Genomic DNA, 25,514 nt, shown 5'->3' with positions numbered 1-25,514 from the left:
CATCTGTTAATGGTTTGCAGGTGAACCTAAAGTTCCGAACTTCCCGAAAAGAGGGTTTATTGTTCTATACCAGCAATTACGATCAGAGTGGTACCTTCGGATTAGCCATGAGTAATGGTCTTCTGGTTTTAACTAGCTCTGGTACCGAGTTTACACCGGACTATCGTACCTATAACGACGGTGAATGGCATGCTGTGACTGCCGCACACGATAAAACTCATTTGACTCTAATAATCGACGACCGCGATCCTTTATACAGCTCCTATCGACCGGAATCACTGTACATCGAAAATGGAGACATTTACTTTGGAGGATTCCCAAAAAATTACGTTAGCCCTAGCAACGCTATTGCATCTAATGCCAATTTCATAGGTTGTATTAAAGATGTTACCGTAAATGGACAGATCGTAAACTTTGCTGCTGTGTCTGACAAAAAATCGACTGTATTAGATGATTGTCCCAAAGAGTTATTCCTAAACAGCGGGGTGCCAAAATCCTTGCCGGAAGAAATCAAACCTCTACCTCCAAAGGCACCTGAACCAGAGAAACCTAAAAGCATTGCTCGGTCAGAAGTTTCACAAGACCCATTGTCAAGCGAAATTTCAACCATATCTGCTTCAACAGATCCAACGACCACATCCACCGTTCCGACATCGCGATCACGAGTCGCACCTGATGAAACTGAACCGGTCTGTAAGCTTCCTGTGACACCTGAACAAGATGTTGATTTTGATTCTGGATATCGTTTTGGCACTGGGCTGTTCAGCCATATTGAGTTCAATGAGGTGCCATTAAAAAATAAACGGCATTACGATTACTCACTAAGCTTCAAGACGGAAATGCCAGAAGGTGTGCTGTTCTATGCCGCAGATACGCGTCATACTGACTTCATTGCTGTACATTTGCATAATGGTAAAGTGTACCACACTTTCAACTGCGGTTCTGGTTCCGCTAATATGTCGTCTGAACGGAGCTACAACGATAACGAATGGCACACTGTACATTTTATGCGGCAAAATAGCAAAGGAAAGTTGATAGTGGATGGTGAGGATGAATCTTCAGCCGAATCTACTGGTAATACTCGAACCATGGCAATTCAAGCCCCAATATATGTTGGAGGTGTTAGCAGCGACAATTACGAAGAGGTCGCATTAAATCTCAAGGTGAGTTAAATCTTTCTTTCAATTTTTCTTTTTCGTAACATTCTTATGCGATTATTTTTATTTTATTCTTTTGCTTTAAATAGATTGATAAGAATGTGTTGGAACGTAATCAGTTTGTTGGATGTGTTCATGGCATACAGAGCAATGGTCGCCCGCTAGAAACCCCATCGAACATAACACGTACTATCCCATGTTCTACAATGATAGAAACGGGAACGTTCTTTGGTGATGGAGGAGGTTTCGTGAAACTTTATGACAAATTTAAGGTTGGGAACGAACTTACTGTCAGCATGGATATTCGTCCACGCGCCCTTAGTGGGCTGTTAATGTCTGTACACGGTCGTAAGGCTTATTTTGTACTAGAGATGATCAACGGTACGATAAGATTGACAGTAAACAATGGTGACGATCCTTTCACGGCCACTTACATACCGCTTCCGGAAGAGAACCTTTGTGATGGACAATGGCGTACCGTGTCCGCCATTAAGTCACAGTATGTCATCACAATAAAGGTAAACGACGTAAGTTCAAATCCTGCGATTGGCGATGCACGCAACCCTTCGACCGACACGACACGTCCGCTATTTCTTGGAGGTCATCCTCATCTTCAGAGAGTATGTTACATTAATGGTGAAGAGTAATTACATTATAAATTAATATATACCTTGTTTTCATTTTAGATAAGAGGATTTGTTGCTCGTGCTCCCTTCCAAGGATGTATTCGAAACGTGAAGGTTCGTGACTCGGTAGAACAAATTACGCCAAAGATGATCGTTGGTAATGTTCAGACTGGTGTTTGCCCAACGATCTAAGCAGTCACTTGACGATCACGATTCGAAAGTGCATGAAAACCTTAGTCGTAATTATTGCATTAATGATCTGTACTATGAAACTGTACCGCCAAATTTGTATTTGTTTGGTATAGTATTGGGTCGGATTGTTCTATTGAAGCTGATCTTCAGTCAATAAAGTTACTAAACCCTATCTAAACATCCTTAACTTACTTTCAATAATAACCTACCGCGAATAGTCTTTCGCCTATATTAAATGTTTTGATTTAAGTTCAACTAAAACTGCTATAATATTTCATTATTTGCGCAATTACAGAGAATTCAGAAAAGATTTACTATCATATAACAACCGTTGCAAAATTACTTTCTTTTAATAAATGACATAATCAACATGCAATAGTATTCTATTTCGATGTTTTTGTTCTATCGATGACACCATTTCTTAGAGTAGTTCTAATGACCTAGCCAAGCAAACATTAAATATAAATAGGGTCAGCATTATTTTTTCAGCCCTAAACTCGAATAGGCTTCATCTGTCATCGCCGTAAACCACCTTCATGAAATGCTGAATGTGGAATACGTACATAGAATGTGCTGTGTATGTTCTGTGTCGCCGGTGTTCTTCGGCATTGATCAGCATCTTTGTCTTTGCTGTTCTCCTTCGATTCTGATGTCTATTGTTTTGCTACAGTGCTTCGACGTTTGATCTACCTAAACAAGATATTACAGTCATTCTTGAAACAACCATTGATGTTACCATTCCCACCTGTACAGTGTTCGGGTTTTGTGAATTTCATTGTCTAACCAGCGTAGCTGGAAGGGGAATCTGAATCATAACAAAAGAAACGAAAATATATTCGCAGGGTTCAGGACTATTGGGTTGGAGTCCTGAATTGGGCGCAGGGTTGGATTAATCGAATGATCTGATGAGAGGATGTTTTAAGTTTTCGCGAAGGGTATCCCAAAATGGAGCCGTTGAAAGATTAAGAGATTGGTCAAGCGTCTCAGGCATGGTATGGTTCATACGCCGATAAGATAGCTTGGAACTGCCAGAGAATATCCTGTAGAGATGTTTCAACACTGATCTGATCTTCACGATCAAGCAAGACGTATAAAGATTGGGAATTTTTAGGCTTGTCGAATAGCCGGAAGCCACGTGTAAACAAATTAGGCGCATATGGTGGTAGTGGAACGATACGAGTGGAGTTTTTTGACGAAAAAGTCGCAAAAAACCAACGCAGGGTGCATTATCGTGATCGAACTCTGACGCGCTTGAGATGAAAAACATCCATCCAAATGTAATTAGCGGATATGTTTGATATGCCAATATCATCAGCAAAGTCTCTTGTTGTTTATCGACGGTTTTCCAACACCAAATCATTGATTTTTTGGACGTGAGTTGCATCGATTGGCGTTGGTGGTCGTCCAGGGCATTCTTCCTCTTCAAAACGTTCCCGAGCCTCCTGGAGGTCTTTGCACCACCTGTAAATCTTTTTTTATATAGTATCGTCACCAAAGCATTTCTGTACCATTTGCATTGGTGTATCCGCGGCAGAAAAGAGATTTTTAACGCAAATTCTTTGCTTCAAAACAGTCAACATGGCAAAAAACGAAGAGTTCACTTTTAGTAGTTCACAAAATAATACGTATCTCAAATACTAGTGAATATTTTGACGTAAAACTTGTCATGGTGGTCAAAAACAGTGCTGATAACCTACAAAAAACACAAAATTAAAGATATCCCTTTACGCGGCCAATTTGGACACCGTGTCACCTTACTTTTTGGACACAGTAGTATAGTAGTCTCTCTATATGGTATAGTAGTAGTAGCCTTTAAAAATGAAAAATTATCTGGAAGAGTCGAACCTCTGTTATCCGCGGTCTCAATCGTCAGGGAGGGTTTTCAGAAAGTTATTTGGCCTAGTATGTGAAGAGGAATGATGGAGAAGCCGATACAACGCAGAATTACACGCGTTGAACGACGTTGCAGTTTTGCGTCATATTGTAATTGTGATCTGCATTTTTGTTTTATTTTTTACTTTTACTCTGTTGAGTTGTGTTAGTTTACCTCTTGCACATTTCGCTTTTGTAAAATTCAATTTTATTAGTATTTGCTATATTTTTTATTAGAATATGAGTGTTTCTACACACACTTAAAATTTTCGTTGTTATGTGTGTTATTGAAAAGTGTAGTCATATTGATCATTAAGATAACCCTTAAACATTAAGTGGTCGCTTAATAGTAGTAGAAAGAAAAATAATACTATTCCAAGCCCTTTTTTTCGCTCCAGGAGTGATAAATAAACACACTTTTCGTGATATACAAGTTCTGAAGAATCTATATTTGTGATATTTAGATTTGCCATTTATTTGCTAGGTTCTTGAAAGTTATAAGTAATGAAGTGAACATGGTATCCCAAATTATTCAAGAATAGCTAATTTGAGATCAAATTGTGTCGGGTTGTTTGTTCTTGTAAACTTATTAGTGAAAATCTAACTCTGAAGAACACAAGACGTTTTCAGTACTAATTACAATTAACAAAATAACATGGAAATATTCCAGTATTGATTACGACAATGGAAACCTGCCTAAGGCTCCGTACTGGAGGACTTAGAGTAAGTAATAAATTATTTAAGAAAATTCACATGTACTATCCTAGTTATGTTTCACCGCAGGTGGTACGTTTTTTTAAATATGTTAAGCAAATATAATTGATAATACATGAATGTCTGTACCGAAAGCGTTATCATTTAAAAAGGAATTAATTTCCACAAAAGGGTCAACCAATAAAAGAAATGTTCGAACTTTAAACGTAGTACATTTGCTCATCATAATAAGGTCACCAAGTTCTACCATGTTTATAAAAACAATTAGCAGTTTAGAAAAACTGATTTCCTTTTTTATAAAGATCATTCACGATGGGCAATGAACATTTTCTATCATTTGTATAAAGTTGACCAGACTGTATGTTCCTGCCGATGTTTAAAAATTCAGTTAGGACTTTATTAATACTTCCATTGTTGACTTTCCTTCTACTCTGCATTTTTGGATGTACTTCGGATGGATTGTTACTGTCAATGTACTGTCAACGTTGGTTAAATAAACATTGAAGATTACATACAAGTCGGTTTCGTTGATTTTCAGATATAGATAAAGCTTCCTCTTGAGTCATGTGGTGTTTACAGACACCTTATTTTCTGGCGTGGGCGTAGAAATCCCCGTTTGGTTTTTATGGGATCAGTGAAACTCTAGCCTTGACACTTCGTCATGCATATAAACTTTTGCCGAAGTAATTACAAGAAGTACAGTTAGACAAGCAAAACGTTGGTTAGAGAATCATTACAATGAAAATATTTACTCAAAAAATACTAATACGCAGGGTGGAAGAAATCATGAAAAAGGGGATGTTGCCGATATTTTTTTTTGAAAAATGGTATCAACCTATATCTTATTAGTTAGATAGAGACACGTAAAATCTTTTACAAACTAAAAAACTATTTTTGTGGTTATTCAGTAAGGCACTCAATTATGTTATCATAACAACAAAGCTGTATAAGCATTTGTATAGGCATTTCTTGGCCACTGCTACTTCCGTAGGATGCATAGTATGATCGTGTACACTTTACAATAATTTAAACGTATCCATAACATACACTTTTAGTGTTTAGTTTTTGGTAGGTGGCGCTTCATATGAAGTGCTAAGTGATCACTACGTGCAAAGCTGCGATCACAAACGATACACTTAAACGGTTTGGCTCCGGTATGTTTGCGATAGTGTCGAGTAAGTTCGTCGGACCTCGCAAAACGCCACTCACAATCCGGCCACTGGCAGGAGTATGGCTTTTCACCTAAGAAAGAGAATAGAACATGATCATATTTCAATTACATACAAATCAGCTAAACAATTTAATATGATAAACAGGCATTTGTTTAGTAAAACGATAGGTAAAACTGAAAAATTTCTTCTGCCTAATATTATTTATAGATATGTGAGCCTACTCAAATGTATTACTATGTTTGCAAAACTAACCTAATTAGTTATTACTTTAATTGACATTAATTTGACTATAATAATTTTAAATATACAATTATATGATACAACTGAATTGATGACAACTGAAGACCTATGGTAGAAAATATGTAGTCATAAATCAATATATGTTCAACAATCAGTGTGTTGAAAAAAATCTTCAATTTTGTTTTTTTACCTTAATTATCAATCGTGTCTTCAATTCCTTTAAGAATGGTGGCTATGTTACAGAAGGTAATGGTTTGATAATATTCATAAAGAAATAAGTCAACATTTATTGTTAAAGCGTAAGTATAAAAGTTAGCCTTCCCTGCTGGCAACCGAAAGCATTTTTAATATCATTGGGATTTAATATAAAGGAATATTTGATCACACCAAGCGAAAAACACTGTTATGATTTACAATAATCGGTAATTCTATAAGAATTAGCGGGAGCCTTGACAGACTTCGCTCTGCTAATAGATGATACCATTCAGAACAGAATAAAATTGTTTTATTATGATTGAAGAAAATCTAGAAACGAGCTCTTGCTCTCCCCTGAATTTATTTTTATTTTATTTATCATTCATCTTTGTGAAGCATTGCTTGAAACATATCACATGAATCTTTGGTATCATTAAATCTGCAAATATACTTTACGATTCTTGCTTGTCACCTGGATTCTTGTTGGTTCTAACCATACTTTCTAGTTCTGATTATTTTCGTCTAATAAATTTCAAAAACATCTGTCGGTCAAATGAATGTATTTCAATTACATGGTCTACAGAGGGCATACATTTTTTGATCATTTTTCATAGTACTGAATGGTAAACCGAGAGAAGAAGAATATTATGTGCAATTCCATTTCCACTAATCCACTGATTTTGATTTATTTTTAATTCATAGAATATGTAGTTTTCTTTCAAAACCAAATCAATTATATCTTGAATTCATATTTATGAGAAGTTAAATATCATCGTCAAGCAGTGTCAATCGATTGAGCCGTTCCTGAGTTATAAGCGAAAAACGGAATGGCAATACTTTCTTTTATATATATATACGAGGGTGAATTAAATATAAACGAGACTTTTCGTCCTACGGTTACAAAAATGATGATAGAACGTTTCCGTTTTTTTTTTGTTATGAGGAAAAGCACGCTGGATCACCTTCTTAACTCCCTCAGTGTCCAAGTTAACAATTTCAGAGCATGAGGTACCTTCGTCATTTGCGCTATCTATTAAACCGAACGGCGTAAAACCGATCGAAATTTTTACAAGATCGACTGCCTACTACCGGGAAGAGACACTGTCGCGAGCCTCTTCCCCACCACTGGGACAAGAGTGCGCATCGTTCTTTTCTGTGGATTTTCTATTGTATATGTAAATTTGTATAAAAACTGGTTTGTCTTTGAAAAACACTTATTTTTATTATTTTAGCGTAACCAAATTACCATTTTTACAATTTTTTTTCTATAAGATCTTTTTATAGGTACTGGAGCTGGATGCTCAGTAGCAGGTTTCGGTTTGGGTGGGTACCATAACTTGAGGAATATCTGTTAAATGGTAGTTTATGTTTTACTCCATACCATTAGATTACCATTTTGCGACAGATAATTCGAAGAAAATGTATTACAATCATTTCTACCCACTACCGCCTGCTTTTGCCCTAACAATGAGGGCGCACTCTTGCATCACTTTACTCTACTTATTGATGAATTAATTCAAAGTTGATTGACCCATTAGGGCGACCGGCTCATTTGCCTTAACATTAGTAGTTTAAATAAGATAATGGCAAAATATAGTATTTTTTAAAGCTAATAAGTAATCTCTGAATGATTTGTATGGTTACAACCATTTGCATGTGATTTACAGCTACTCTTGTCAGCTTACCAGGAATATCTTAACTTGATTTGGACAAAGTACTCACGATGGACGCCATTATAGTTTGATGGTTTTTAATGAAAAGTTTTGAATTCGTGTTAAAAAGGGTTGTGTAGTACTGTGCATAAAACTATGGGTAATATACCGGGGGTGAATCAAATATAAACGAGACTTTTCATCCTACGGTCACAAAAATGAAGATAGAACGTTCGCTTTTTTAATTGTTGGGTTGGTTTGTCAGGAATATAAAAAGCGCCCTGGATCGTCTCATTGGCACTCTCAGTGTCCACAGTGATAATTTGCTACATGAGGTACCTTCGTTATTTGCGCAACATATATCAAGTTTCTCGCCGTAGAAGGCGTAAAACTGATCGAAATCTTGAGGAGATCAATTGTATACTTCCGGGAAGAGACACTGTCGCGGGCCAGAGTGGTTGCATTGCTTAAAAAAATCTTTTTGGGTCGTAATCGTGTTGAAAATGAGAGCCCTAACCGCAGATCTCGCAACAGCCTAAAAACGCATAACATTAAATCCTTTAGACGGATTACTGAGAATGACAGACGTCGTATCACTACAGGACAATTAATGCGACCAATTCTTCTAATGTTTTAAGTGACATCCGACTTGCATATCGCCTCTAAATTTGGGACATATTGATAGGAGAAGTAGTTCTCTTCATGACAATGCTCGCCCACAAACACTTGCAGCCATTATTAGGAAAAAAAATGGAGCAACTGAGGTTGGAAAAATTGGAAGACCTTCCTTACAGCCCTGACATGTCACCCTGTGACTTTCATGTGTTTAGCTCTCTAAAGGACATTTTGGGAGACAAAAGATTCAACGCTGATGCTGAGGATAAAACCTTATTTGCGCAATTAGCTGCAAACAACATCAACGCTGGGAAAAATGTGTTTCGGAATCAGGAGATTATGTAGAAAAATAAAAAAATACCGTTTTTGCGTGGAATAAAATTGCTAAAAATAATGTCTCGTTTATACTTGATTCACCCTCGTAAAATGACTTATTTCGTGCGACCACATTCTAACTGAAGCAGGCTTTAGTCACTTCTGCAGTTCTTCTTCTAGCGGAATTTCGTTCATTTTGTTTATCGTTTCCATAACTTCCCGAAGGTGATCTGTGTTTATGGCTTTTCCTTTTTTCGATTTAATTTCTTATTTTAACTTCATGGTTCATGTTTTATTTAGACAAATAATTGTTTCTATTTTGTATTTTCCGATGTAACAGTTGATTTGATAAACAAAATAGCAATGAAAACCTAAGAAAGATGACCAAAGGGTAGCTGGCTACAAACCTGATTATATGGTTTTCCACCATTTTTTAAATGTTGTAATGATGATCTGGATTATTGAAAACAAATAAAACTCTTTAAGGAGTCAAAAGTTAGCGCTAGGCTGTAAATAATATAACTCTCATCGTGTTTATTAAACAAACGTTCAGCCAAACAAAACAGGTTTTGAGGCAAAGAATATCTCAACAATTGGTAGTGACTTTCACTTGATAGCCAATCCTAAACATTTTATTGAAATGACTCCATCGATACCGATTGCAAAAGGCTCGAATTCTCGAAATGGTAGAAACTCAAATGCATGCATGTTTATCATTTTGAAAGGAATTAAACGCATATGCCAATCAGGGTTGTTTATTACTGTCGGTTTGCTCCTACTAGCTTTTTCCTTTCATCCGCATTATCAAACGCGAATTATCACAATAAATAAAAATGATATCAAAAAACCAAAGATTACAAAAGCAAAAGTGTCTATATGCAAATCGCATACGTTTGTACTATATAAACAATTCTGAAATAAAGAGAATACTTACCGGTATGGATTCTTTGGTGTGCCTTCAAATGGGAACTCTTTGTATATACCTTAATGCAACCTGTAAGAAATAAAGAAAGTGCATTTTGATGAAATGCATAAATTTAAAGCTTATGGAGATAGATGTTCCGTCGCTGAAAGTCTTGCTATCGAACGAGTACACTTCAAGCGATTAAGTGATTAAGTATCAGGTAGCTTAGTACTATTGCCGTAAACTTTGATGTCTGATGGCTTAACAATGCTCTACAATCTTTTCATTGACAGCTCCAACGGTAACCCTAGGCTGTTTGAGATGTCAAAAATGTGAGTATTGCTGTGATAATGTAGTAAATTGGATGTGTAACGTTTCACTTGTGTTGAGTACTTATGCCGGTATGTAATTAAGGTCACTCGATTTAATAGAAAGGTGAGTATGGTTTACTTTCATTTTCAATCTGAGTGTAACCCTTGCGTGGATCTAAATAACTGATCACGGCACCATACTCAACAATACAGCACACGAAAATAAGAAACATGTAGACAACTCGACTGTTTAGCTATCCTGTTTAAGCGATCTTTCAAATCTATAGAAGAAGCTTCAAAAATAAGAAACTTTAAAAATCCATTCGGAGTATGTGCATCACTCCCTTAATATAAAATAACGGTTTAGATGAGTTTGTGATAAAAAAAATTAATCTCAAAGTTATATTACTTGATTCTAGGCGTAATTCTCTCTTTGAATTAGATGAGAGATTTAAAGTATACAGTGTACTGGTAATGTAATGGTCTTGAATTAAAACGTACGAATATACGCTTGCTCCTAGTTTATGTTGCTAATGTTATAAATCCATGCTTGAAAAACAATGTAAGAGATAGTTACATGGCGATAAAAAGGGTCATTATTGAATGTAACATGCTGCTTATTGCAATTCATTCCAATTTGGCTAACATGATATTGTCAGTTAGCAGCAATTTTGGTTGAGAGGGAATTTAAAAATGATTTCGTACCAAATAGATCGAAATATCAATATCAACTCAAAAATCATTTTATATTACCAATGAAAAACATCGTCGTTTGGGAACCAACGTCGACATCGGTTTTTGGGAACCAACATAACGATTCAGAGCAGTTTGGTGCGGTTGATACAAAAGATAAATGTGAGCGCATTAAATTGCGTTAAACATTTTGGCCAATATGCTTATATTTGTCAACCAAACGGGAAAAATGTGTGAAATGTGAAAATTTATCACTTATCGTAATAATATGTGATTTAAATTATTTTAAATATTTTATATTATTAATTTAAATACTTCCACAACAATCTTACCGATGAAATCGCAGTGATGTACTCTCCGTTTTTCTAGCTCAGGATTATTACGCCTATTGTACCGTCCGACAATTTGTTTCACCAGGCTGGCGTTAGTTAGCACATTATTTATGCTGTGAACCGAAGATTGTCGTTTGGAACTAGAGCCGCGACATGTTTCATTTGTATTCGGCAAGCTTACTTTGCTTGTCGCACTTTCAGCGTGAGATCCAACATATTCTGTTTGTGCTCCAACGGGATTAAGAGGATTTTGGCAAGTGTCTGGATGATCTAACAAATGTTGATTGCCCTTCTGTGGTTGGATCGGTGCATTGTCGTCGGATCGCGTGCCTGATATGTTATTTTGCGAATGATGTGGGAGAATGCTTAAATGTCCCGGCGCCTGATGATGCTGTTGTTGTATGTTATACGGTGGAGGTGGGGTTCGTCGAATTTGTTGCTTATGAGTGAAACAGGAGGGAGATTGAAGAAAATATTATCCAAATCGAAATGAGTTGTCGAATGTTTTAAAAGTGAGACATACCTGTAAGTTGTTACCGGGGCTACCGGGATCAGAATTTGGTGGTGTAAGTGGTGGGACATACATCAACCTTGATATTGATGCTGCGCCTACGGTCGAACACTGCGATGATACATACTTAGAATGAGACAACTGGCACGCAGTGGGATTCAAGATTGAATTGCGTGTAGACTGATGCATTTGCTGCCAGCAGTAATAATTATTGTTGTGATTTATATGCATGTTCTGTGTCTGATTGTATAGTTGTTGCTCTTCATGGTGTTGCTGCGATGGATGTTGTTGTTGAATTGAATGTTCCGGTTGGGTGTTAGAAGCACTAGAATTTAGAAGTGTCGAACTTCGAACACTACCGTTCATCTCGAAGACAAAGTCACTTATATTTGAATGACGTTCGCCATGAGCTGCGTCCTTGTCTGACGATTCCAATGGATTAAGATTGTAGCTTGCGCTACTGTGTACGAAAAAAAAACTGCTTTCGGGGTTGTTTCTGGTAACATTGCTGCAGCTAGTATCAATTTGTGAATGATTTTGGTTCATGCTGGCATTATGATGTTGGTTAACGTTATGATCATATTTACGCGATTGTATTAGTAGATGATTTTTTTCTGTTTTGATCTCCAACGGACTGAGCAATGGCGAGGATAAGGGCTCTAGGAAGGAATCTTCAATCGCCTCCATTTTGACTTGTGAAACACCATTCGTTGTTCCCAACATAATGGCATTTTCCGGATCTATATTCTGTATCGAGCTGGTGATATCCTCCCATAGCGGCGGTCGCAAGTAAGAGTCCTCTGCCTCCGGGCAAAGCACATTTCGTTTTTCATGTTCTGTTTTGAATAACGGAGTGAAATTGATTGATGAAATTGTTTAGAAGAATAAATATATATTTATTTTTAAATTTATTTATTTCCAAACAAATTCTAGCTAAACTTAAAAATCTAACCTAATCCTATTTGTTTATCAACCAATGATACAACCAATGGTTGCTATTACTTACCAAAAAATACATTTTTTCCATTCTGCTCAAAGTTATAGTTTGTGTAGCTTAATAATCCAGACGACTCCAATGGTGATTTCGAGACTGGACGGTATTGGTTCGAATGTACAACGTCTAATTTGGCATCTACTTCCAATTTTTGTAAGCGCTCCATCAATTCATTCCGAAAGTCGAATTCTGTGGACTGACGGAGTTGAAAAACTTTAAATAAACCTCTAAAATTTTATATCTCTTAAACTGACAATTCTGTTTCATAAAGGGCAACGATGTTTTATTTAAATTTTAAGTAATTATTCAATGTGTGAATGAAGAAACTTACAAGTAGATTGAAGAAACAGTTTTGATGAATCAGAGCAAATCAATCAGAGCAAAATTGGCAAAGATAAAGTTGATCGATAAACCGGCGAAGCAAAGTGCAATTACTCAGTACAAATCGAAGCTTTGAAACACGTTTCCCAAAACCAACGTATTATGAAAGTTCTACAACCAAACAACTAAAACCAAAAGTTGTATTTTATCATGACATATAAATATAATATAATGTCTGTAATCTCGTCTTAAAAATGGACCTTTTCGACCTGAATTAGCTATAGAATGGCCTTAAAGGTAACATTAAACTTATCACATATGCGATCTCTTTCATATAATTAAAAGAAGTCATTTTGTACAATTTGCACACCATAGTTGGTGACCAACTAGGAGAAAGAGTAGAATAAATGACAAACATTTTTTTTTACATTATTAATATTTTTTTCGAAATTAAATCGCTGACGGATTACTTCATGTCACATGAATCAATTTCAATTGAATAATATTATTTTGACTGTGTTCTAGGGTTGTAAGCAGGAGACAAGAACCAAAAGTGAATGGGTCACCTAACTAAACGCGTTCGTAACACTCGTTTTACTTATGTGTGTGCCTGTTTATATGTAGTAAGGTGTGCGTACGGCTTGAGCATGTGAACTGAGAAGAATTTCAGCTGAAGGTCTGTTGCTAATTTTTTCTTTTAAACATTTTAAATCTAAATAAATGTTTGAATCTTATGACAATTTTAAATAACAATATCTTAAGCTAAACCGTGTTTTTATTAAACCTTCAAGTAAATGATAGCAAACAAACATTTTATTAAACGATGAATGTGCAGGTATTTCTTGTTATTAGATTTGCAGTTTCGCAATTGTGGAGAAACAGATCCTTTGGCTTTGGCGGTCTTGAGGTGTTTCGTTTTGCGCATTTGTTTGCTTTTCGATAAAGTTTGTTTGCTCTGATAGATGGTCATGAAACCGGGAACGATACCTAAGTTGGATGTTTCCACTGAAGGTTAAAGTGAATGAATGGAACTTGTGAGCCAAAGAACCGTGACATACCAGTCTATTAGATAAACTGGTGTGCCTTTTAGTCATAAGTCACAGGGAGGATGTAGAAAGCTTATAAATCAGGGCCGGTATCTTTATGTGGAACCAATACCCGGGTCGATGGAAACAGATTGGTTGCAAACCATCACCAAGGAATATTATGTGAACATTATTTGCTTTTTGATACTGTGGCAACATTTGTTGTATTGCATTCAAATACCTGTTATGTTGTAAGAAGGTGAGTTAATGTCAATAAGTCTTGGCTGAACCTTTCAGTCAGAGGTATATCAGATGTAGTTTCACAACAGATAGATAAGCAATGTGCCTTCGTGAATATAGACAAGGTATCTTTTGCAACTCAATGCGGCGGTTTGGAACAAGCCGTCCAATAATCGGTGCAAAGATTATTGCTAAAATATCAAAATTGTATTGTGCTCGTATTGTAATTGATGTTGATGTATGTTTATTAGGTATAGGGATTAAAAATTTTATACCAAGGAAAATGATAGACTAACTCCTCTTTAAAGAGTTTGGCAAGTAAAATAAATAACTATGTTCCAATCCATAAGGCTTTTTTATGGTATTACCACCAATCGTTCGCTTAGCCGATTTAGTCTATGCCGTACACATGAAGTTGGTCACGACTTTGATATTTCGTTCTAAGTTGCATGACATTCTTGAACACTGCACAATATGATATTGTAATTGAGTGCTTATCGAAACAATTGGGAAAATAGCTTATAATTTATTTATTAAATTATTTTAAATGCAATTAATTTTAATTTTCATTAATTCATAGTGTTCCATTACGGCGAGACTTTTGTTTAATCCTATGAGTTAAAAAAGGATGATAAATCGTATTAAACTGTTCATATTAAACTGTTCATGTTCTAGATATAATTCATATTCGTTAAGAGGTAATTGCGTTTTGCGTGAGTTTAGATTTGGCATTATATTTAGAGAAATTAATTAATTCAATGGCAGCATAGCTTTTTTTTCCTCGTTTAACAAATTAGCATAGCTGCAATTCCGTGGAAGTACAAAAATACAAATTTGTTCATCTTATCTCGATCATCAAATCAACTTAATCAGTAACTGTAAATCGTTAATAAATTATATTAAGTTTATAGTATATATTATGTACTTTCCAACTTCGAAAGAGACCGAAAGAAGACAACATTCAGAAACAGTGATTCTCCACTTAGTTATTACCATTGTAAAGAGGGCGACGCAAACATACCATGCAACAAGTGGCTCGTAGTTAACAAGAAGAGTCTTTTACAGACTAAGACAGAAATCACTGAGCGCGTAAGCACAATGCATTGCACCTTTCAACTTTTGTGGAACAAGATTAAAGCATGTACATAGGTCTGATCACGCAATCAAAGTTCCCTTATAACATAGTAGGAGAAATACAGAGAAACATTCAGGAAGCGAAAAATGAATTAATATTGCATCAATTATAGGAAAGAATTCACTCTTACTTTCTACCAGCATGCAAAATAAACATTCAGATGCAAAATAGATATTAGATCATTTAAACTTTAACTGTGCTTACTTATAAACATCATTGTTTTGTATTACATTGCTTTTGGCAGTCTCTCTCTCTTTATATATATATATATAAATAAATAAATAAACAAATAAATAAATAAATAAATAAATATATATATATATATATATATATATATATATATATATATATATATATATATATATATATATATATATATATATATATATATATATATATATATATATATATATATATATATATATAATTAGATTTAGATCAATTTACTTATTTGCCGAACTTTATTCTGTTATATGCCCTTAATTGTTGTCGCAAAGTGACATATTAAATAATTATTTCAGTAGTATTTTGGTGATTGTTTAAACCTTACCAACCGCACTAATCATCACGAGTGTTTGCATGCTATAGTGTAATGTAGCTAAAATTCCTAGATTAATCCAATCCATTAGCCACAGGTAGACGTGCCATTAACGAGAGTATATAAAAAAAAACCCTCACCCTTACGAATTCTGATCAGCATGTTAACCCCAAACTAGTAAGGGTCGAAGAAGTGTCTAAACTGGGGCTGACAAAACGGAAGGGATGAGCATATCGTGACTTATGTGCGTATAATTTTTCTTTCATAGCCTATTAGTACCAGGGGGGCCTCGGGATAGTCGAACCAAAAGTGAAAACATTTGTATGTATTTCAAATGTACCCTCTCCGTTTGAATTAGTACCATTTGCTGATGGTAACGTAACACCTTAGAATCTAATGAATCAACAGGGTCGAAGTTGAATGATTGCACATTCTGGTGACCCTCTTTCCGGTCACTATGTTTCTTTTGAATCGAGTGTTACCAATAAATGTAAAAGGTGACGCATCATTTTGAGCGGTTCTCGAAATTATGATCTGTAAATTGGATAGAGTAACCCTGCTTTTGAAAGGTGTAAATTATGTAGGCGTAAAGATTATGAATTCATAATCAATGAAATAGAAGATTAAGATTTTTTTGGCAATAAAAGCATTTTTGTTCTATATTTTCTAAGCAATAAAACAAACTTTATTTATAGTATGTAATCCATGTAATCCGGCTTTTTATACAATAAATCATTACTCTAATTTGCACTAGCTTAAGTGGGGGCTTCGGTATTTTATTTTATTTCTTCGCATTTACTTTTTACATTTTTTATGAATCCTTATCCTTTCAAGAGTACTGTGTAAAATTTTGAGATCATTCGATTGATCTGATACACTGATAAAGATATGCAAAACTGATAATGATATGAATTTTTTTAAATCCGCCTTTCATACAAGGCTCAAAGCATCTCGCAACTTTGAATCGCGTTTCCCAAAACCTAAGTTTTCAATGTCGGTGCCCATCGTAGCATAAAAACTACTGAACCGATCGATATGAAATTTTGAACACATCATCTTTATACTATTTACCAGGTAGCTCCGTCGAGATTTTGTAAAAATTGTTGATATTTTTTTTGCAAAATTATTTTAATTTTGTAAAGTGTTGTTTTTTGAGGCAATATCGACAAAAGCACCACTTTTTCAACTTTAAAATTTTGTCAAAAATCGAAAAATAGGAAATTTAACAAAAACTCGACGGGGCTACCTGGATAAACTTATAATCTATCAAAAAAATATTTATTTGAATATTTCTGATGACCCAGCAGGCGGCTACGATGGGTACCGCAAAATGTATTTTTGCAGACTTGGCTTTCTAAATTGGATTTCATGAACGGATTTATAAATAAATCTTCCCCAAAATAGAACCAAATATTCTTGAGAAGTTTTAGTTTAATATGACATTAATTTGATTAAATTAAGTTGAATGGTTTCTTTACTAAAAATCGTCAAAAATAAGCCTTTCTTTGACCCGAAATAACCTGTGGGGGGGCGGGGGGGGGGGAGGAGGAGGAGGGGCTTTGAGTTTTAAGGCAATTGTATTGTTTGGGCTTTTAAGGTAATTATACTGTTCAATTTATGAATGGAAAATATATTAACCAATCCAAATCATTTTTTTCCAAATTCTTATTTATTGTTGCGTAAAGATATTTACGTAACGCATGAACATCAACAATTCATCCATTAAATCAATGATATTGAGCAGCCATAATTCTTCTTATTTAATTATTTACACACGTCACATTATTTGGATTGCATTAGTGCAAAAATGTCAAATTACAAAGCCACATTATCGTTTTTAATATTGTTCAATAAAATATTAGTTAGACTGCTCAGTAGAGATATGGTAACTTTGGTGTTCGTCAGTAACTGAATGTGCACATTTAAATCTATAATGTCCAAATAATTACAACTCACTACACTCAAGCTTCTGGAAAATATAAATAGTCTATGATTATAACTGAAAATATAAATAGTCTAAGATTTATCTAACAAAAATGAAGGTACAGTTATGTTTGGGACCTCAATGAAGGACCGTGAAAGTCTTAGCTGCAACTTTGTAAATTTATACACTCAGTTGTACAATATCATTCTGAGAAAACTATCCGCATACATCTTCAATTACATATAGTGTAGCTTAAAATCTCAGCGATCTCAATTGGTTGAAGGAAAAGCTACGCTACGGTGAGTATATGATGTGTTTAATAGAATCCATGCACTACTACTATTACGGACACGCTTATGTGTAAAGGGAAATTTATTTTCCAGTCAAAATGGCTTCCTCCCGATTGGAGGAAAAAGTATCCGCTTTTCCGATTGGTTGAAATTGTGTCCGTGGAAAATGAATACTACCGTACATGAATCTGAAACATGGGTTGCATCGCTTTGCTTTTCTCTACTATCAGGGCGGGAACAATAACGTTCTCTCGTTGACAACCTTGTGGTATTAGCGGCAATTGATCAGCTAAAAAACGAAGAATGCTTTTCCTAAACATCGAAATTTTGTCTGCAATGAACCGTATAACACCCATGTACACAATACGAAATGTTGTGGGATTGACATTACCAGCGCATTCTTCTGCGCATGAGTAAAATAAACGATGCTGAAGCTCATTAGATACTTTAGTTCTTGGCTATAAAATTACCGTTGATAGAAACAATAGCGTAATACCAACCATAATAAAAAAGACTAATGTAAGAGTATGGCAAGTAGCCTTAGCCTAAACGAAATATAAAAAACTGAAATTCTTATATCGTATATTTGCGTTTGTAAAAATACGTTGAATATCACAACTTAATACGAAATAGTGTCACTTTTTCTGATAGATTTCGGACTACATAACAACCTACAAAAACTATTTGCAGACTAATAGAACTAATTTGCACATTAAATCATGGTATTAAAAAAAATATCTATGACAAATGTTTGCTAGCTGCCAAGAAAAGGAAACATCCGATAAACTTTGCACTAGAGTTGCTGCAATGTTCAGTATATGGTGAAAAATACGGTATACTTTTTTTATAATAAGCTGTAATGTAGAAATTAAATCAAAGAAAGTAATGCCAGATAGTTACATTGTTGTTCTGCTGAATGGATAAGAGTACAGGTATCAAATAAGAGCGCTAGTCTCTCTTCTCTCTTGCTCTTTCGAAAGATTGTAAAATATACTATTACAATACGTAAAACACAACACATCATGATACTTTCCAAATTGAAACTCAAGTGCAAATAACATTTATTTTCAAAATCATAACAGGCAATAATAAACATTTAGTCGGAGAAACTATTTTCTTAAAACGGTTATGGATTCAAAAAAGCTAATACGTACGTAAGACGAAAAAAGTTTCGTTTTGATGAAGCTCGAAACTCCATTCGGAAATTGGAAAATATTCATTGTTCATCATATTATGGGGTTGTATATATAATGGCGTTAGACAAACGCATATCTTTGAACTAACAGTGCCATGCATTGCTTGTGTTGAATAAATTTTATCTCACGTAACAAAAGGTAGCTATTATTCCAATAATACGCTTCAATGATCTCGGTCGTTTGTCCCCTGTGACACGGAAATGCATATTTCCTGGTATATTTAATTTACCGTTTTCATGCTCGTTGAGCATTTGAACTATGGCTGGATAAGCATTTCCGTTAATTTCTCTCTTCGCATTTGCATGTGAAGTTAAGAATCGAACGAATTGATAACTGCACAAGTTAATGAAAAGTACTAACGATATCTTGGGTAAGCATTTGTTGGCAAAACATGTTTTCTACTTCCAATATGGCTTAAATCCCGATTAATTTAATATTTATACATGTACCTTGTGCTAACGTGGAACAGTGTTCGCTAAACTATTGTTTAAACTACAAAGAATTTGCAACACTCTAATATTCTGTCAATACCATGGAGCGTCAATCGTATTACAAGAAAAATTTAGCAGGACTTTCTGTGATTGCTATTAATTTGCGATGCGATGTGCATTTCATCGAATTTTAATAATGCAAAACCTAATCGTACTGCGATTTCTATGAGCTCATATATAGAACATGGACACACATTTTTACTATCAATAATAGCGTAACAGTAGGTCCAATAGAAATGTCTTAAGAGTTAATGTATGAGATTGATTAAGCTCCTACATGAAATGATTTCATCGGTGGATACTGAACAATAAGAATACTTGTCGAATAAAAAAGAATAAAAATCATTGCTAGAGTTCACTACATTCCAAAGACTTAAAGGTATTCTGATGCTCTTTACAGTCATGTATAATAAATTCGTTGGTTTTTCGTTATTGGTTGTTTAACGCTGTTGCTTATCTTATAGTCTCACTCATTTTTATTATTATTATTATTATGCCATAATTGATTGTTGGATGAATCATTTCATTATAACCAACATTATAACATTAATTATTTGTATCTTAATCATCAGCAACATAAATCCTGTATAATTTTACACGTGGAAACAATTGAATGTAAATGTATTCAAGAAAACAAGAAGCATATTTACATTATTGTTCTGCTGAATGGAACGAATAATGATTATATATAAATATATATATATATATATATATATATATATATATATATATATATATATATATATATATATATATATATATATATATATATATATATAGCTTTCATAGGACGCAACACATTCTTAACGAAATAATGATCATCGAGGTTGCTGTTTGTCGATATAGTGACATTTAACTCAACATCGTTGTTGGATTTCTTTACTGTTGAAATGAAGTGCATCGTGATGGCAGTGGTTACATAACATGTGCTATGTAGCGATGGAAGAGCATAAAAGATCAGTCTCACCTGGAATGGGCTTCGTGTGTAAATTGCAAAGGAATCGCATATCGAAATTGACATTTGAAGGTAGCTAGGCTAGTACATTGCTTTGCGTTGCAACATTCTTTCGTATCACCTGAATATCATAGACGAATGTAACAAGACACCATTTTAATTCGGGAATACAATGCAGCTGTTGTATATTTTAAAACTTTCGTATTCTGTAATTTACCTAGGTCAGTGGCGTGGCTTGATAGAACCACGTAGCTTTTTACATCATTTTCAATAATCATTAAAATACATTGACCACCGGGAACGTGTTGATACGAGTAACTGTTGATCGATGTTAGTAAACGAGGCTATCATTATCATTGCAGTAATCGATTTGCTTGATCGATAGACGTTAGTTTTTAAGTAATTCGCATAATTCGTCCATCAATTAACGCCAACAAAAATCTCTTGTTATTGATTTGTTTTTATCATTTCTACTTCCCATCGATAATGAGTAATGCCTGCTGCGCTTGAATGGATCATACAAAAACGCAAATTCTTCTCAAAGGATTATTTAAAGCTCGTGCTCACATCATTGGCTTTTTGTTTTCCACCTAACTTGGGAATATATTGCCCTCATCTTTCAAAAAGGTGTCAAAATTTCTAAAACTAGCATGTTGATTGTGCATTCTGGTTTTGGCGATGTTTCGAAAGTATCATTTGTTATTAGTTGATTTATGGGAACGTGCAATGGATAGTTTCCATAATGGATCAACATTCATTTCCGTTCTGTCCCGATCTTATCATAAACCTTTATTTCTAAAGCCTTCTTTTTAAATAACGAGATATTATAGACAATATGTTTTTATGCTTTTCTACTATACAATGTACTCACCTGCATTACCCGAAAAATTGAGGATGGAACAATTTGATCACCCGCTGTATCCATAAAACAACAAAACGAAACTTGTTAAGCTTATCAACGATAATCAATGTTTGTACTATAACTCAGGCGATAACTTGTTTCGTTTACATTGTGATTGGCATTTCAAAATAGTAGAGGACAATTTGTAAATTCTACTCGATATTCATTTCTTTTCAAAATTTTTCACTTTTTCCTTGTTATCACTTTTATATGTTGTCAAATGAACGATTTCCACTTTTTACACATTCACATTGTTTTTGTTTTCATTACTTAGAAAAAACGATTAGTAGAATCCTAAGAATTCTAGACTAAGTAAAATTTAATTCAACAATTTCAGGAGAAATATCTCAAGGAAATATTATTAAGATATTGTTTGAGAACAGCGCGCTTTTAGTAGCCTTTAAATCGTTATTCACTTCCGCACTATCTCGTCGACAAATCAATCAGTCCAACACTACTTAATTAGAGAACCACCTTTTAAAGGACGGAGATATATTTGAGGTTCACGGTCCGCTCGAGATAGTTTTTTTTCTCGATCGGAACGATTTGAAAATTCAACCACACTTTTCAAGCGATCCAGCATGTTTGAAATCGAAGGTGCGCCAGGTAACCCGTTGGACCCTTCGCGTGGTTATACAGTGATAGGCACTCTTTTAGCCGCAGATAGTTTTCAATGTTTTTTTCTAAAAATTGGGGAAGGAGAACTTAGAAATTTTTACGTTTGTCTGTTCGATCACCTGAATCATTTGACCTCGTTTAATATTCGGATCATGAAGCTTCCTTACATGGATTTTGAGAATCAAATTTTATTTCGAGACCCTATTTGGCTATTATGATATGACCTCAAAACTTTTCACAAACAATATACAATGAACTATAATTTCGATCATTGTGAGTTATTTTGGTCATATCATGCTAATTATCCTAGAATTATCAACCTAGGTCCAAAAATTGACTAGTAGGCAGTTTTGTTAAAAATTGTATTGTCATTAACTTCAGTTTGTACTCTACTTAATTTTCCTTTTTACTTTTCCCAAAAATACCCTCTACAAAAATGCTATATCATAAATAGTCGAGTAATTGTTCTTACAACGATACACTCTGTCCAGTTACCTCAAGATCATCATTAGTTTGTTCCAGAAAATTTCCTTTTTGAGTTTAAATTACTTTTAATTACTCTTTCGAGTCTTTTAATTACTATTTTCTACTTTAAAAATAAGTTATCAAACACTAATAGGGATGGATAAAATCACTGATAACTGTTTGGTCGTGTATTAACAAAAGTAAGTGTCCAGTTAGTATAAGACCGCCTCGATTTCTTTATTTCATCAGTGTAACAGAAGTAACCAAATCATTCAAATCCCGAAAATAACTATACGATATCTTATCTTCATGGTTTCTTATTCGTAAAACGCTGTTTGGCATGCTGTTTATCAATTTTGGTTAATTTTTAGAAGCACTAACTTCCATATTTTTTCCTGAACTACTAAAATCGCTTCGCTTAGTCGCGTGCTTTCCACCAACAGCCCATTTATAAATTCGAACTCACAAGATGTTTTGCAACGGATTTTATGTTATACTGTGAGTAGATATGGCCAAAAAATCCATTTTCTGATTTTAATTCAAGCTTCTTGATTTTTGATAATTTTCTTTTTCAAGTAGAAAAACACTTATATCGTTGGTATGTTTACTTTTTGGCACGGGTTTTGACGAAGAACGATTAGATATTGATGAAAGCAATTATTATTCTTGAAGCCTAGAAGTGCATCCTGAAAGATGGAAAAATAATCTTGAGCCCACCTGCTGCACAAAGTTCCAACCAAACCACGAAGAAAAAGGGGGTTCTTCGTGGTTTGGTTGGAACTTTGTGCAGCAGGTGGGCTCAAGATTATTTTTCCATCTTTCCTATGTGCCTGTGTGCGAAAAAAGCACTGGTTTTCACTTCTTTACCTTTAAAATTTTCACTTATTTACCGTTCATAACATTCATTTAAACATACGGCTTGCTCGTTGTTATATACGTTAAAAAGAAAAGTTTATATTTGCTTAAAAATCTTAAACTTAACGATAGGACCGACTACCCCATGAAAAAACTTGTTTATTCAAATTTATTATTGATTTTATATTTTTATCCTTGAAAAATTTCTGGAACAAACTGTTTATATCTTTTGATGATTGTTTTATAGAAGTTATACAGACTATACTATATACAGTTTATCAAATAAATATATACAAGTTTTACCAAATGAAAACCTCCTATGGATGATGCAAAAAGAAATTCCTCCTTTTGGTAGCTCATTTGTAATGCGATTGTTTGAAAATTGAGAATTTAAGATCATTTGCCGAAGATGTTGATGCAGCCTTTTTGAAATTAATCAGTTTTATAGGAACTTTGCGGCATAATTCAATTATTATTGGCCTCATTTATTAGATAATAGGGCTTCCTGTTGGAGGGGGGGGGGGGGGGGGGCTGAGTTGTGTGTAGAAATGAAAAAAACATTTTTGTATGACTTATTTAAAAAAAATAAAAGCTGATTTCAGCATATTCTCGGCATAGAAAGCTGAACGTTATTTATTCGATACTAATAAATATCTATAGTATTCATAGTAGTAATTACGACATACTTCGTATTTCCCAAGAATAAAGGTGCATGGCAAATGAATTTTGATTTGATCTTCTCTTCTGTAATTGATTAGTTCATTCATTCATTCATCGGATTCACCACTGACGCGGCGAACTTTCTTCTACTTTTTTTTAATTGTAAAGGTTTTTTAAAATCCGAAAAGAAAATCATTATAACAAACTCCAAGGGTCAAACAGAGTTCGCCTGGCTCTAGTCAAACATACAGTGTTGGACATAAGTTAAGCAACCGGATTCAGGTGTATGTGATCTAAGTCTCTAAGCTATTTAAGTGATCAAAAATTCAGTTTTCAACTAAACTGTACATTTTCCGATTCCGAATCATGCAGGTTGGTCAAAAGGATTAGGGGGTCGACTCAGCAAGCTATATATCGCAACAGCTGATGCCGATTCCTTTCTATTTGCGGTAATGTGGCTTTCAAGTGTTATTTTATTTGTCATTCTACAATCCGCTTTTTCAACTGCCCAAATCTCTCTCTACTCTGCTTCGCTAGAATCTCTGGCATGTTTGGCGGCAGTTCCGACGAAGTGTGTGAAAATACGTAGACCACCAGGGTTCCCGACGCATGGTCGTTGACGCGCCGTTGCTCTTCGGAATAATGGCGTCACACGCGTTGGTCATGGCGGACAGCCCATCCGCACTAGGGCACTTTCCGCTGTCTCCGAGACGCAGGGCTACCTCAAAGAGGTCTTTTTCAAATCAGATGGTTTTCCAGTCTCTGGCCTTGGCTTGCTGATGGATGTATCTCTTTAGGCCTTCGATCTCTTTACCTGTTGTCTAAGGACGAAATGGTTGTTAAATTCACTTACCTCCCAATTCATGAAACCCAGCACGGGTCTCTCACGAACGCGAAGGGGTTCAGAAATCATGCCATACAGGCAGCAGAGATGCGTTCCGCGATTAACTGTGGATGATGGGAGTCGTATTTTTTCCTGAATGCGGAACCACTCAAAACTGTGAAAGTTTGAGCCCCAATCCACCCAGAAATCACTACAAACACATGTTTAAAAAATCCCCATACATGGCTAGGGTCTTAAACCGCATGAATGGTTTAAGACCCCATCACACGGGGCAGGACTTTCAGGAAAATGTCTCCATAAACCCTTGTCAAAGTGGCGTCTTTCAATAAAGAAATGATAGCGCGTTAGTACGCCTCCATCGTGATAGGTGCGAGGAATGGAACAACAATGGAAAAATCAACAAGGGCGCAATTTTCAAGGGATCATCATACAAACAGAGTCAGAAGAGTTCCACGGTAGCTTGGGGGAAGAAATACACAAGCTATAAGTAACTTTAAGTGTAAATGTAAATGATGATTTCTACTCTCTCATGTGGGCGCACCCCAGAAGTAACTTAAATTT

General features: G+C 35.0%; 2 protein-coding genes across 2 annotated transcripts in view; one reads left to right on the top strand and one right to left on the bottom strand.

The window, feature by feature from the left end:
* The window catches only part of LOC125956471 (laminin subunit alpha), a 15,336-nt gene extending 12,985 nt beyond the window's left edge, over positions 1–2,351 (top strand). Inside the window, exons 10-12 of the mRNA XM_049688374.1 lie at positions 1–1,163; positions 1,247–1,777; positions 1,844–2,351. The exon at positions 1–1,163 is cut by the window's left edge and continues 7,587 nt beyond it. Of these exons, the coding sequence (XP_049544331.1) occupies positions 1–1,163; positions 1,247–1,777; positions 1,844–1,975 (1,826 nt within the window). The 3' untranslated portion in view covers positions 1,976–2,351. The remainder of the gene's footprint in view (positions 1,164–1,246; positions 1,778–1,843) is intronic.
* Positions 2,352–4,130: 1,779 nt separating this feature from the next.
* Positions 4,131–22,042, bottom strand: LOC125957091 (dendritic arbor reduction protein 1-like). The gene is made up of 7 exons (XM_049689517.1): positions 21,986–22,042; positions 21,482–21,814; positions 12,508–12,691; positions 11,514–12,337; positions 10,991–11,429; positions 9,685–9,744; positions 4,131–5,803 (listed from the first exon to the last, which is right to left on the bottom strand). The coding sequence occupies exons 2-7, from the start codon at positions 21,533–21,535 to the stop codon at positions 5,613–5,615; spliced, it is 1,752 nt and encodes a 583-aa protein (XP_049545474.1). The 5' UTR covers positions 21,536–21,814; positions 21,986–22,042; the 3' UTR covers positions 4,131–5,612.
* Positions 22,043–25,514: the final 3,472 nt, after the last annotated feature.

Source organism: Anopheles darlingi, chromosome 3 (assembly GCF_943734745.1).
Source record: "Anopheles darlingi chromosome 3, idAnoDarlMG_H_01, whole genome shotgun sequence".
In the NCBI taxonomy this organism is placed as follows: Eukaryota; Metazoa; Arthropoda; class Insecta; order Diptera; family Culicidae; genus Anopheles; species Anopheles darlingi.
The sequence above is the reverse complement of the archived record's forward strand: the minus strand, read 5'-3'. Positions and strand labels throughout refer to the sequence as shown.

What these genes read in the sequence shown, in the direction of transcription:
- LOC125957091 (XM_049689517.1), bottom strand. Translation starts at nt 21,535, where the DNA reads ATGGATACAGCGGGTGATCAAATTGTTCCATCCTCAATTTTTCGGGTA. An exon ending in TGGAAAAAATGTATTTTTTG is followed by an intron (nt 12,338 to 12,507) that starts GTAAGTAATAGC and finishes TATTCAAAACAG; the next exon opens with AACATGAAAAACGAAATGTG. An exon ending in ACATCACTGCGATTTCATCG is followed by an intron (nt 9,745 to 10,990) that starts GTAAGATTGTTG and finishes TATTTCTTACAG; the next exon opens with GTTGCATTAAGGTATATACA.